General features: G+C 51.8%; 2 protein-coding genes across 12 annotated transcripts in view; both read left to right on the top strand.

Annotated features, from left to right (window-relative positions):
• Positions 1-10,219, top strand: part of LOC121599442 (glutamate receptor-interacting protein 1) — a 14,111-nt gene extending 3,892 nt beyond the window's left edge. For all 11 annotated transcript variants that reach the window (XM_041927302.1, XM_041927244.1, XM_041927253.1 and 8 more), the window contains 8 exons: positions 3,905-4,027; positions 4,100-4,297; positions 4,373-4,563; positions 4,642-4,943; positions 5,012-5,178; positions 7,937-8,759; positions 8,829-9,810; positions 9,889-10,219. In XM_041927302.1, the coding sequence (XP_041783236.1) occupies positions 3,905-4,027; positions 4,100-4,297; positions 4,373-4,563; positions 4,642-4,943; positions 5,012-5,178; positions 7,937-8,759; positions 8,829-9,810; positions 9,889-9,996 (2,894 nt within the window). In that variant the 3' untranslated portion in view covers positions 9,997-10,219. The remainder of the gene's footprint in view (positions 1-3,904; positions 4,028-4,099; positions 4,298-4,372; positions 4,564-4,641; positions 4,944-5,011; positions 5,179-7,936; positions 8,760-8,828; positions 9,811-9,888) is intronic.
• Positions 10,220-11,088: 869 nt separating this feature from the next.
• LOC121599526 (pancreatic triacylglycerol lipase-like) lies at positions 11,089-13,648 on the top strand. Its single transcript, XM_041927399.1, has 5 exons — positions 11,089-11,646; positions 11,728-12,002; positions 12,082-12,237; positions 12,326-13,095; positions 13,173-13,648. The coding sequence occupies exons 1-5, from the start codon at positions 11,544-11,546 to the stop codon at positions 13,441-13,443; spliced, it is 1,575 nt and encodes a 524-aa protein (XP_041783333.1). The 5' UTR covers positions 11,089-11,543; the 3' UTR covers positions 13,444-13,648.
• The last annotated feature ends 61 nt before the right edge of the window (positions 13,649-13,709 follow it).

Raw genomic sequence — 13,709 nt, forward strand, 5'->3', positions numbered from 1 at the left:
TACCAAACTCCACACGCTCCTCAAACTGAGCGGTGTGCTTTAAATGTGGTAAACATTTGCATGTAGCTCTGCAGTGCAGTATGTATGGTTCGATCTATGTACAATATAATCTCAGAGATGTCTTATTTCAAAGAGGATGCCTTTCTGGTTTTTGTGCTCCTGTAAATGTGTTTTGAAGCTTGTTAGAGGGAACAGTATATCGCTGATATGTGCGGTTCTCGTCCATGTATACCGCCCAGACCGAGAGAATTGAACCCGCGACGTTGCTTACGCTTGACCGCACACTTACCCATTACTGTATCGAGCCCCAGACTGATGCCGTTGTTAAAATATCAATTTGTATCGCTGTGAATCAAACACAGTCCAACACAAACATTTCCGACCATCTGTCAAAAAAAAAAAAAACCATTCATAAAACGGTTAGTGCCCGCATTTCTCCACACTCTCACACACTGTAGTGGCATTGAACAAATTGTTTTGAAACCAAGCAGAGCATAAGTGTTGGCAGCGATGGGTAAACGTGGTAGCTAATTGAATCCCACATGTTCCCCGGCCCAGCGTGGCGTTCGGTCGCGCAGCAAATAAGCGTACGACACATGGTACGACTGCCAATAGAAAGACAACATCAACATAAAAATACAGCCGCCAGTCCGTCCATGCATCCAGCCAGCCGTCGGTTGAGATGCGCGTTGGTTTGGGGCAAGAAAAACATACTCAAGCCTACTTACCAAGTGCTTACCCCGCCCTGCGTGTGTGCGTGCTGGTCACATACAAACTGCGTAGGTGTTGGCGCTCGCTCTACCAGCCGAACCGTCCATCCGCGCTATAATGTCACATTATAAATAATATCATCGAGGGGGAAGCGCGAAACATTGGAAAACAAATACCAGCGCGCGCCGGGCAACCGAGGGGCTTCGTAAGCCAAGATCTATGCAGGCGAACAGGGGGATGCAGTGTTGAGTTTTGAGAAGCGGAGGTCTCGCCGTGTCCCGACGATTGAGTTCGACGCGAAACCGAACGGCTAAATTGGGTTGAGAAGTATTTTTACCCCTTCGTGGGTGCGCGCGCGCGCGCATCGCCAACTCGCTCACACACAGCAACGAAGACAGACCTTGCGGGACGAATGGAAACCCAACATGGGGTGGCGCAAGCGGGGGGACGGGGGCCTAAAGGGCCGGCAGGCGAGACAATTTATCGGTTCGGTTTGCGCCCGTTGGATGAGTAAGCGTGCACGCCGGCATGAGTCAAATGTTTTGCTGCGCTGTCATCGTCGACCGAGGCTGCCAAGACCGCGCCTCAGCGCTCATGTGGTACAGCTAAGATTCGTTTCGAAGGACAGCAAGGACTTTCTCGTCCAATCAGACCAGCATGCTAATTTTCCTCAAAAATGGCATCATGCTAACCGAGCTCGAGCTTAATGAAAGTTGGGCTCCATCAACATCAACGTACATAAAGCACCCTTCTGGCGGCCGAGTTTCAGCTCGGAAGCTACATCGCTTGTCCGGCGGCACCACCCTCTCTGGCAGCAAAATTCCATCCTTTTGGTGGACAAATTTTACTGCCCCAATGTATAAAATCGGATGTGTGTCTCTGCTGACAAATCTTTAGCCCAAGCCGAACCAGCCTGATAGCATCGCGCGACCGAACCACGATGGGCACAAATGCTAATCTTGGCACCATTCCATCGGATTTCCGAAGGGAATGGGGTGCGACTGGGGCGAGCTCCAGTGGCTCCCAGAAGGCATGGCGCCAGCGCCCCGGCACCGGCACGAGATATGAGATTGCCCAGCAGCTGCCGGGTAGCCAGTGTCGCCAGCTGGACGGCGACAGCATGTTCATCTTACTTGCCGATTCATTTTTTTTTTTTTGTCCAATGAGGAGGTTTTTTTTTTGTGTCGTGGAGCTGGCTGGCTCCAATTTCCACCGGAACTCGCCGAAGCATTGCGAAAAACTCGACGTACGCTCGATGTGGCCGGGCATCCGTCCCGGCGCGAAAGGGTTGTGTACTTTCATAAATATATTGCTTTATGCGCTGCCGCTTCCTGGCCGCTCCAAGCAAGGCTCCATCGCCGACGCTTCCACTTCCAGCAGCTGCTGGCGAGAAGACCGAACTGTAGCGTTCGTTCGTCACCATGCATAATTATAAATAAATGACTGTGCGTTTTGGCAGTGCGGAGAGAGACTGCATTTGCTGCGTGCACTGCGCGAAATGCGGTTGCCCTGTCCTCCCGGATGTGCTCTCCCGCCCCGCGAGGTCAATGATCCGACATTAATCACCGATCTAATGATATATTTATATATGTGTGTGTGTTTGTGTTTGTGGACTCTTCTGCCGAAGGGCTGGTTGGCTGGAAGTGGTGAAACGGAACCGGGCGGGAATTGGACACGCTGCATGGAAGAACGTTATTTCACTTACTACTTATCTAGATTTGTTTTTATTTTTACGAGCCTGCACACACGCACCGAAATGGTGTATGCGTGTAAATGCAGTTTATGCGTCTGGAGCATCTCGTCAAAGGGGATCAACAATCGAATGCTTTATTTTTTCATAGCCATTTTTCTCTAGTTGGCTGAATCATCGGTGGAGTAGCTATCAGCTCTTTGGTTGGAAAAGGAAACGTTAATTGATTACTTGCTTCCACCAGAATAGGAATCATTTTTATAAGAATGATTGCATTTCAAACATCACCAATTTAATGATACTACCACATTTCAATCATGAATGCAAGACTTTCAAACAGTAGAGAAGCTTAATATTCATTCTAACGAGTCTTCTGAGATGTATTAGCTACTTTAGATGTGTGTATTTTGAACCTACGATACATTCCCCGTAGTAGTAAGTGGTTCGTGAGAGATTAACATGATTTGAAGTAATTTTATGAATTTAAAATTATGAATTATGAATTATCATAACTATGGTTAAGAATTCTGATATTATCAAGATAAATTATAGATAAATAAATTACTCTTCTTTTTGTAAGGGGAAGCACAAATAAAAGGTTCAAAATCAGCTCAACATTCTGTATTTGGAATCGAAAACCATGTATATTCTTCTTTAAGTACAGGATGGATCATCCATGCTGGATCATTTCAAGTTTGTGAAGAAATAAACGCAAAATTAGGAACAGAATTTGTGTTACTTCGAACAAGACGAACGCACTGGTCATCAATTAGCAAGTCCTAGATAAGCTCACCAAATCATGGCTCTAGTTTTGACATCCATGGGATATTTTAGACAACCCCGTAGATACCTCAGAATTTTAGACATATATGAAGATGTCTGCACTTATTATCCAGCATTTGCTGCACTAATGATAGGATTTAGCTATACTTCCAGACCGTTAACTTCAGAAAATATAATGCTTTAATGATGCCAATATTGATCCAACATATCTGTGGGCGTTAGGAACTAGTTTGAGAATCACTGGACTGTAAAATTTTCAATAAATTAACGAATGGCTGTCATCTGAGCAAAATCAGATCATCAAGGGATCGTTACTACCAATAATAAACGATGGCTACCAATATACCACTGCTCTGAATTCATTAAAAAGGGGAGAAAGAAACAGGGGCTTTCAATCACCCGCCATCGATTTGTAGATTCAAAAGCGAAGAAATTGCCAGGAATGCGCCATTTGTAAGCTGCAGAGCGTGACCTCAATTTTCTAGCAAAACTCGCGACGCATTCCCGGACACGCACCCTCTACAAGCGGATGGTGGCACGGAGCTGAGCTACGTGCTAGAATGGCAATTCAAGCGAATCCAAGTAATGAATTAGCTGGACCCTAACGATGGATCGTAAAGTGTAGCAGGAGTTGTTAAACGTGTTTTCTTTTTGGTTGCCGGGTAGCTGCTATGTCGGAGCAAAGTCGTATGATGTGTATTTCCGTTTTTCTATTTCCAGCGAGCGATCGTGCCATGAGTCCAGCACAATCGGAAGACTCCGGGCTGGCGGCGGATCGGGGCACCACGTACGCCACCATCTCGATACCGCGAGACAGCGGCCAGATCGGCATAGTGATGGCAGGTATGTGTAGACGGCTGTGAGCCTCGATCGAGTCAACGACTCCAACCGCTTCCTTTATTTTATCTCTCCCAGAGCGCACCGATCTTTCCTTTCCGCCGATGGTGGAGTCGATCAGTGGTCCAGTGGCGGATCTGCTAGCACCGGGCGACCGCATCCACCAGGTCGATGGCGTGTCCACGATCGGGCTGTCGAACCAGCAGATCTTCAGCATCCTGTGCCACGGCGAGGGACCGGCCGTCATCGAGATCGAATACTCCTTCCCAGAGTACAGTTAGTATCACCCTCTTTCTATCCATCTTTCAATCCATTCCGAGAAGTCCCGCTCATCCAGACCGCTCTCTCCAGTTTCACAGAACAGTCTCTGCGTGACGACCAAAATCGCACAGATCACGGTGGAGCGGGAAAACGGCTGCCTGGGGCTGACGCTGCGGGGCGGCGGCGAGTACCCGCTCGTTGTCACGAACGTGCGCATGAATGGGCCCGTCTTTAAGACGGGCCAGATCAAGCCGGGCGATCGGGTTCTGCGCGTTGACAATGTAAGAGCCACAGGGCCAGTGGCCCGGACCTAACCATCCAGCACAGATCTGTTATTACATCTGTCCCACTCCTCGCAGGTCTCGCTTCTTAACAAGAGCCTCTCGGAGGCACAGCACATTCTGAAGGATGTGCACGCGTCCGGCTACACGAACCTGATGATCGAGTACGACGTCTCGGTGATGCAGACGGTCGAGCTGAGCATGGGCCCGCTGCTGCTCGAGATCGAGCGGCCGATGAACGAGAAGCTCGGCCTGATACTGAGCAACTACTCCAGCGCGGTCAACCTGAACGACATCTACCACAGCAGCTACAAGCTGAACGAGGTGCAGCCGGACGGCATCTTCATCGCCAGCATACTGCCCGCGAGCATCGCCGACAGGTAGGTTTCGGTTTGAGGCAGGGACATTGGGTATGAATGTCACGCATGTTTTCCCGCCTCCGTTCTAGATGTGGAGCGCTCACCGTCGGCGATCAGATCCTGTCGATAGACGAGAGTGTGGTCGACAATGGAGTGTGCACGCTGGAGGAGGCTACCGCACTGTTGGATGCAAACTGCGTGAAAGGCTACACGCAGCTGCACATACTTCCTGCCCATATGTTCGTTCGGCGTCGAGGTAGGTACAAAGAGAAAGAGAGCCAAAGAACAGTGAACTGAGTGAGCGGATAGCATTGAAAGAGATCTTTCACGGGGAAATTCGCAACGCTGTCAACACTGAAGACATCCAACCGGCGTGGCTGCTACAGGAGCCGTCCTGGGAGTCTTAGCAGAATCAGTTTCAGGCGACAGGCACAGGCTCTTTTAATTATCCAAGCACTTTTTTGTGTCTCTTCGCGCGAATATCCGGTCGGTCCCTCTTTGGAGCATCCACAAATTCTCTGGAACTACAACCTATGACCCGGCAGTAGTGGGGAAGAGGGTCGGTTGCTACACGACGTGATGGTGTGACGACCGGAAACATAAAGAGCTGATGACACGCATCATTTGCCATACCGTTGTGGTTACCCTGCGGATGCCTTCCACGGGCAGCAGCAAGAACTTCTGCGACAAGTTCTAATTAAAAATGAAACTGTCATGCCATTTTTCTCACTCTGCTTGGGCGAGCTTCATAAAGAACGTGGTGTAGCAGAATGGGTCTCGTTCTTGATATTCAGTGCTTTATGCACTAGAAAATAGTTTTTTCAACACTCGTTTGTAGAACCATAATTCGGATCTACCTACCAGAAATCCCAACACGAAAAAAAAACCCCACTCACACTCAATTACGTAATGAAGGCAAACAAAGTGGCAGCGATAGAAAGTGAAAACGGAAACAGAAACAAAAAAACGACGGTTCTCAGGTTTTTACGACCACCGAAGCGAGAGTATTTAGGACAGCCGGACGTACTGCCGCCCAAAAAAAACCCTCGCTGGACGCTGGACCCTGGATGCGCAGGCGCACCCGGAGCTCGGAAATCCGATCCAGGGTCAATGTTTCTGCAATGCCCTGCACTGCCCCAAACCGTTGTACGGCCCAGGCGTATTATTTAATGTTGTGTTGTTGTCGTTACCCAATCGCGCAAGCATTACTGGCGGGCGCCGTTCGACGCAAAGTCCAGGCCACTAACGTTTGCAGTACGACCAACGAGACTAGAAAGAGAGAGAGAGTACACACTCGCGCGGCCGTAAACGTGACATCCGCGTGTCCACAAACGCCGATCTCGCCGACGTGCGTTTTCCTCCTTCTGGGGGTGTTGGTTTTCCTCCTGTTTTTATTGGTTGGTTGGTTAGGTTTCTTCTTCCCGCTTTTTGGCACCAGCTTGCGCTGCGCAACGGCTGCGGGCGTGTGTGAGTGGGCACGTTATTTTTAGACTCATTATAATTTGTTTTCCTCCACCTAGGGGTGCGATATTTTCTTACGCTGTCTCTCCCCTCCCCCCCACTGTCGCTGTGCACCCTCTCGGCCGCTCTGATCGCTGAGTCAATGTGAGAAGGGCGTCGTCGCAGAGCAGCAGGGGCCTATGTTTTGCGGGTGCCCATGCCTGCCACTGGCATCGTCGGTTGAATGATGATCGCACTCCGAGCAGCACACGGTGGCGAAACCCCCGTAATATGAAAAGGCGGAAAACCCCGGCAAGACGACACGGCACTCGCCAGCGTCGTTGACAACTACACTACTGCTGCGTCACCTTTCATACAGGGCCCCGCCGTTTGTTTTTGGTTTTTTTTTTTTGAGAACGACGGTGCGATCTCTATTGAAAGAGAGATAGAGAGCGACGCGAGTAGCATCCATGAAACACTCAGCGCAGCGTCACTAAGATGAAAGCGACCTGCAGAGTGCGAGTGTTTATGTACCGTGTGGGAGACGGTGGAGTGTTTCAAGCCGCTCGCCAATGACGAAAAGAGATCACCACTTTGGAGTGACAGCTGCACCTAAGCGCTCCCTAATGTGCGCTTGACGAGCAAAACGACAACGCGTCCTCGTCGTCTGCTTTAAGCCGAAATGGGCAATAAAATTTTACTTTGGAGTGTGTGTATGTGTGTGTGTGCACGCTCCCGGGGAAACGAACGTTGAACGCTGCTCACTCGGGAACTGCTGCTAATTTTATCTTTCGCTTCAATCTCTAGCACCGCCTCCATGTGTGTAGAGCGAAGGCCCAAATCTCCGTGCACGAAAGGTGCACGGCAGCACTGTAATGGCAATCCACGGTTTGTTGGCACGGTTGCGATGCACGGGTTGATTTTTTTAATAATTACGTGCCATTAATTAGACCGCGCGGTGCGGTGTGTGGCCTTTCGAAAACAAAGTAGATACCGCACCGAAATGTGTTTTTTTGCGAGGCGTCTGGTTAAGACCAGGAGCGAGTCTAGGGTCCCAGAGTCCCAATGTGGTAACAAAAACGGGGCCCAAAGTATATTGTGTTTACTATAACCTTTGGAGCCATCAGATCGACTGAGCCCCAGCTGCTTCCCAGTATTTAGTGAAGCCACCAATGTACTGATGGCAAACATGAAGTTTTCGTCGGGATCGATTCCACTAGCTCCGAAGTAGAATCGATTCTGGATAGTAGGTTCGGAATCGAAATCGGCTCCGGAATCGGAGTCGGTATCGGCATCTCCATGAGAACAGGCGTTTGGATCATATGCTGATACGATTGTATTGATAGTCGCGAAGAATCCAATTTTACTTGTAAACGATCCATTCTCATGAAGATTTTGGACTGTTTTCGTTTTTGAAGCTTTTGATTTCAATTCCAGAACTAATTCTGATTTTTGACCCAATTCCAACGAGTTCGAATGAGTAGGAACTCTTCAATGCTTATTCCGCCATTTTGTTTGTGTATCAGCTTGCCCAATCTAACCACTACTGTTCTCCTGAATGACTCCGCCGACAGGCATCTCATGCTCCAGCCCCCGGTACGGCTTCAACACGGTCGACTCACGCAAGAACCTCGCCAGCGGCGGCAATAGCAAGCACGCGCGGCGACTCCTGCGCAAGAGCTCGTTACCCCAGACCGCCGAGGACGGGCTGCTCCAGTCCAGTGGGGGACTCTGCCGGGCGGAAAAGATCCATCTCATCCTCGACTGTTCGGCCGGGTCTGGCATCTGCCTGGGGCCAAAGACGGCCTGTGGTCGCGGCTTCCTGATCGCCCAGATCCTGCCCGACTCAGTTGCGGAACGGTCCGGCTGCCTGCAGAAGGGCGATCGGTTGATCGCGATCAACAAGCTGCGCGATCTGGACGTGAACGCGGCCCGCCAGCTGCTCGGCGACTACGGGCCGGTGACGGTCGCGAACCACTACCACAACCAGGCGCCGACATCGCACTGGGTCGAGCTGGAGGTGGAGTTCGACATGGCGGACGCGGTCGTGCCGGCGAGCGGCGTCTTCAACATCAAGCTGCGCAAGCAGAGCCGGTGCGGGCTGGGCATCACGGTGAATGGGAACGCGCACGGTTCGTTCCTGATCTCAGAGGTGAAGCCGGGCAGTGCGGCCCACCGGACGGGCTCGCTGCGGGCCGGCGACCTGCTGATGGCGGTCGACAACCGGCCCCTGCAGCACTACAACCTGGACCTGCTGCTGAAGGAGAGCAAGAACGAGTGCATCACGCTGACGGTGAAGCGGAATTCGCTGCCAGACTTTCTGTACGACGCGCAGCAGAAGCCGGCCGGGATTTACGGGAGCGCCGAGGAGAGCGGCGCCTTCACCTACGGCAATCGGTAGGAGCTGGAAGAGTAGGTGTAGTGAACTGGGGGGACAACTTGTAACCTTGGTTGTTGTTTTTTTAGATACACCGACGGGACAATGCTGAAGATGAACAGCAGCACAGAGTCATATGCCATCGAGGATCAGCTCCGGCGTCCTGTCTGGTCCAGCACACCTTCCTACGACGGTGCACCGATGGGCACTGGTCAAGGCACTGGCACCCTGAAAGCGCCCACCCAACCGGGCGGCAGTGCCGAACACCTGCCCCTACCTCCGGCCCATCTGTTGACCATGGACAGTGAACCGGCCGACGATCGGTACGACGACATACTCCACTACAAGATGGTGTCGATGAACATTAGCAACAGCAACTACGTCGGGTTTGGTGCTAACGGCTCGTCCCCCGACACTGGGCTGACCTATGGCAACGAGCAGCCGCCACCACCGCCACCCCCGCTACAGGCAGCCCCGCCGCCGGAGGAGCTGCGGCAGCGTGTGTTCACCGTGCGGCTGGAGCCCAATGGGGGTCCGCTCGGTATAACGTTGGCCGCCAGCGAGGACCTGCAGAAGCCCATCAAGATCAGCGCCGTTACGGAGGGCGGTGTAGCGCACACGGTCGGTCAGCTGCAGGTCGGCGACTGTCTGCTCGCCATCAACGGCGAAAGCGTTAGCGGTGTGCCGCTCACGACCGCGACCAAGCTGCTGCAGAAGTTTGAAAACGTCGTCGACCTGCAGATTGCCCGCGTTGAGCCTGTGCCGGCCGGTGGTGGTCCAGATGGTGGGTCCGCGTCGGCGGTCTACGCGAAGGTACAGCGGCGACCGCGCAGCCCCTCGATCAATGATGCCGCTTCGAACAGCTCGTACGGTGCGGCACAGACGGGCCCCCCTGGGGGCGGTACCATCCGGACGATGCACGTGACGCTGTTCAAGGACCGGGTGTACGACGATTACGGGTTTTCCGTGTCGGACGGGCTGTACGAGCGAGGGGTCTACATCAACCGCATACGGTCGGGCGGACCGGCCGATCTAGCCGGGCTGCTGCGACCCTTCGATCGGATCGTACAGGTAAGCGGCAGGTGCCCCTACAGGTCGTCGTCTTCTGCAAGGAAACTAATGCGCTATCTCTCCTACCTTACGTGGCAGGTTAATGGGACGAAGACGCAGGACTTTGACTGCTGCCTCACCGTGCCGCTGATAGCGGCGGCAGGCGACAAGATAGAGCTGGTTATACAGCGAACACTCGCGGAGTAGGGCAAGGCGTCGGAAGCGTCGGAAACCATCCACTCATGGTGTTGATTCCCTTTTTTCTTACAACAAGCTCTTCTACTCCTACACACTACCCGTTTACAACTGTCCATTAAAACAAAAAAAAAACAACAAACAAACAAAACTACATTCATCGCTTCCACTAATATGGCATTATTTATTTAAAAAGTCTCTCCTTAGGCACCACTAACGTATTAGCGTTTACACATTAATTTTAATAACACAAACTGCAACAATTGACAATAATAAAAGAAGAAAAAACAAACAAACAAACCTGCAAAGCTGCACGGGTCGGTGTTTTTACGGGGGCTTGATTTTGTTTACGGGTTGCATCGCGCGCAAAGTACAGCCTACGCTGCGCGTACGCGGATGTTCCAAAGGTGCTTTGCTTGGCTAGGTTAATAATAGTTCTATTGACGTCACGCGTCGAGTGAAATCCCTTATCAAATGTATCTCGTGTGCCCGTACTGTACAAATATTTTGCACGGTTTGGTCTGGGTACTTTGGCACGTTTGCTAAAACGTAAAGTTCCAGAGGAGTCGAATGTTTTGATAGGTGTCGAAGGATGCGTAAAAAAACCTGGAGCATCTCCGGCAAAGAATTCATGTAGCACAGCAACACTTCTGCCGGGTGTTTGGGGGTGGACTCCCTACCCCGTGTGCATGCGACCAGATACTTCAGATGCTATCTTGGATGCTCCAGCATCCGGTACTCATCAAGAACTTTCAAGATGTCGGCTTTAATTAGTCTGCTCGGGTGTGAAAGTTAGGCCCAGACAATGGCGAGCCGAGATGTATCATTAAACAATTTCTTCCAATTAAACTGTGCCCCGTGCGGCCTGGTGCATCGTTTGGCGACTATTGGTTTTGGTTCGACACCATCCTCACACGATGGGCGGACAATCTCACTCTTCTCATCATCGTCGTTTGGCGCGCGCTCTCTCTCTCTCTCTCTTTCTCATCCTCCTTCTCGGGCTGGTTTCATTAGTCCAAATGAGCGCTATTTCTGTTTCGTTGGTTATTCTAGCACGAAGATTCACGAACCTGCGTGGGGAGCGCGGACGCGGTCGGTGTTGGACGTGTGCATGGCAAGCTATTTAAATCGCTCTCGCACACCGACAGCTCAGTAGCGAGAATCTTCTCTGCGCCAGTGCAATACCCCTTAATCTGTTGCCGGCAGCTTCGCAATCGTCCAAGAAGGTTGCGGCAACGCGGAAGTGTAAATTTGGAGTCGTGATAGTTGGGAAATAAAACGTTTCAGCTACTTCCACTACGGTGTGCATGCGACCATAAACCGATCATTCAATCTTCATCGATCATACACTGTCTGTGGAGGCAATCACATCAACCAACCAATCGTACAGTTATATATAGTGAAGGACCCTGAACACTACCGATCTTGCACGCGGCTACAGCACATGCAGGATGTAAAGAGACAGATAGGTGACGCCATATCAGACATTCCGCTGTTTTTTTTTAAAGTGTTTTTGGAGGGGCACTGGATGCTGCAAAGGGCAGCCCTAGATTAAGAAGATGAACGGAACGGGATTAATGTTTCCCACCTTTTTACTGCTGCACAACTACTCGCTCAACTACGGTGACAACAGTGTTGTGAACAGTCCACGACTGCGGACAGGTAAAACCGCGATCAGCCGTTGGCATCAACGCAAAGCCCCTTACTAACCACAACACCTTCTACCGCATGGATCCTGTGCAGATCTTACCGTGTGCTATGGTATCTTCGGCTGCTACACCACGACCGATCCGTGGACGAGTGCCCGCCGCCCGATCGCACTGCTGCCGGAGCCGCCGGAAGAGCTGGACGTGAGCTTTGTGATATTTAATGGGCGCAACCGGTCGTACCCGCAGTACTTGAACAAGTTCCCCAGCTACCTGGACCTGCCAGACTCGATCAGCTCGACCGACATTAACCCGAGGGGCATGATCTACTTCATCACGCACGGCTTTCTGGAGAAGGGGGCCACGAAATGGGTAGGAGAGCGTCCTGCGCCTATGACGTCTGGGCGATGTGTCTTTATCCGGTTTGGTTTTGCATTGTTTCGCTTTCTAGATTGAAAAAATGATGAACGCGCTGCTGGATATGGACGCCGACTCGACGGTGATTGTTATCGACTGGGGCAAGGGCTCCAATCCACCGTACAATCAGGCGTGCGCTAACATCCGGTTGGTGGGGAACATCGTGGGGCACTTTATATACACGATGATGGTAAGTTCTCAAAATAAAGTCCTACCCCTGTTCTGCCAAGTTATCATCTTATACCGTCTCTGAATCTGTGTGCCGCCCTCCTCCCCAGGGTCAGCTAGGATTGCAGAACCTCGACAATGTGCACATGATAGGTCACTCGCTCGGTTCGCACCTCTCCGGATATACCGGCACGATGCTGCGCGACACCTACAACCTAACGCTTGGCCGCATCACGGGGCTCGATCCGGCCGAGCTAGCGTTCACCGAGACGGACACCCGGGTGAGGCTCGATCCGGGCGACGCCAAGTTCGTGGACATTGTGCACAGTGACGCGACACCGTTTGTGCCCAAGATCGGGCTCGGGCTGCTCGAACCGATCGGGCACGTCGACTTCTACCCCAACGGGGGCTTCAATCAGCCGGGCTGCGAGCGCAACTTCTGGAAGGACGCCGGCAACCATCGGTTCGTGTCGAGCGTGTTCCAGTTCTTCAGCTGCAGCCATTCGCGCTCCTACCTGTACTTCACGGAGAGCATACGGCACCCGATGCGGGTCGTGTCGTGTGACACGTACGAAGGCTACAATGCGGGCGAATGCTTCGACTGTGGGGCGCGCGGCAGCCACTGCATCGACTTTGGCATGAACAGTGTGCACGGGTACAGGCGGCTGGTGCGGGAGCGACGGGTTAGTGTGAGCGAGTACCGGCCCATCGAGCTGTTCTTCCTCACCAACTCGTACGCACCGTTCCTGACGCCCAACTTCCGCATCACGATCAAGATCGCGGACGGCAAGGAGAGTGTGGAGCACGGGCCGGAGATTGGCAAGATCTTCCTGTACATTGACGGGCGCGACGACAAGATCTACTTCAACGAGGCGCCGACGTAAGTGTGCACAACAGACTGTATTTTGTTTTTTTGCATGTTAACTGTATCCTACTATCTGCTACTCCCACACGCAGCCTGTTCGAGCCGGGACATAACTACTCCAAAGTCATCACGGGGCGGGCAAACAGTGAACCGACGGCCATCAGCATCGGCTGGGAGTACGAGACGAACCTGCTGAACCCGCTTACCTGGCGGTTGCTCACCTCGCCCCGCGTGTACATCGAGTACGTCGAGCTGCAGACGCTGGCGCAGAGCAGACGGGTAAAGATGTGCCAGGCGACCAACGGGCCCATCACCAACAACGAGCTGGGCGTGCTGGCGAAGGTACACTGCAAAAAGCATTAGCAGAGCAGTGCATCGGTCACACTATCATCCTAGGTACTACTACATCTCATTCAATGGACGTCTTATTAAAACCCCCAACTCCCCTCATCACACAATCGCTCTCGCCTGCCTTATCAATGCAATGTATTGTAGTTTAAAAAAAGCAAAAGTAATGTAAAAATATTATTATATGTACTATAAAATATCAAACACTGAAATCTAAGTGAAGACTCCGTGTTTCGTGTTTTTTTCCTTTTCAAACCTCCCCATAGTTCCTCTCACTGTAA

The sequence above is a fragment of the Anopheles merus genome, chromosome X (genome assembly GCF_017562075.2).
Source record: "Anopheles merus strain MAF chromosome X, AmerM5.1, whole genome shotgun sequence".
Taxonomy (NCBI): Eukaryota; Metazoa; Arthropoda; class Insecta; order Diptera; family Culicidae; genus Anopheles; species Anopheles merus.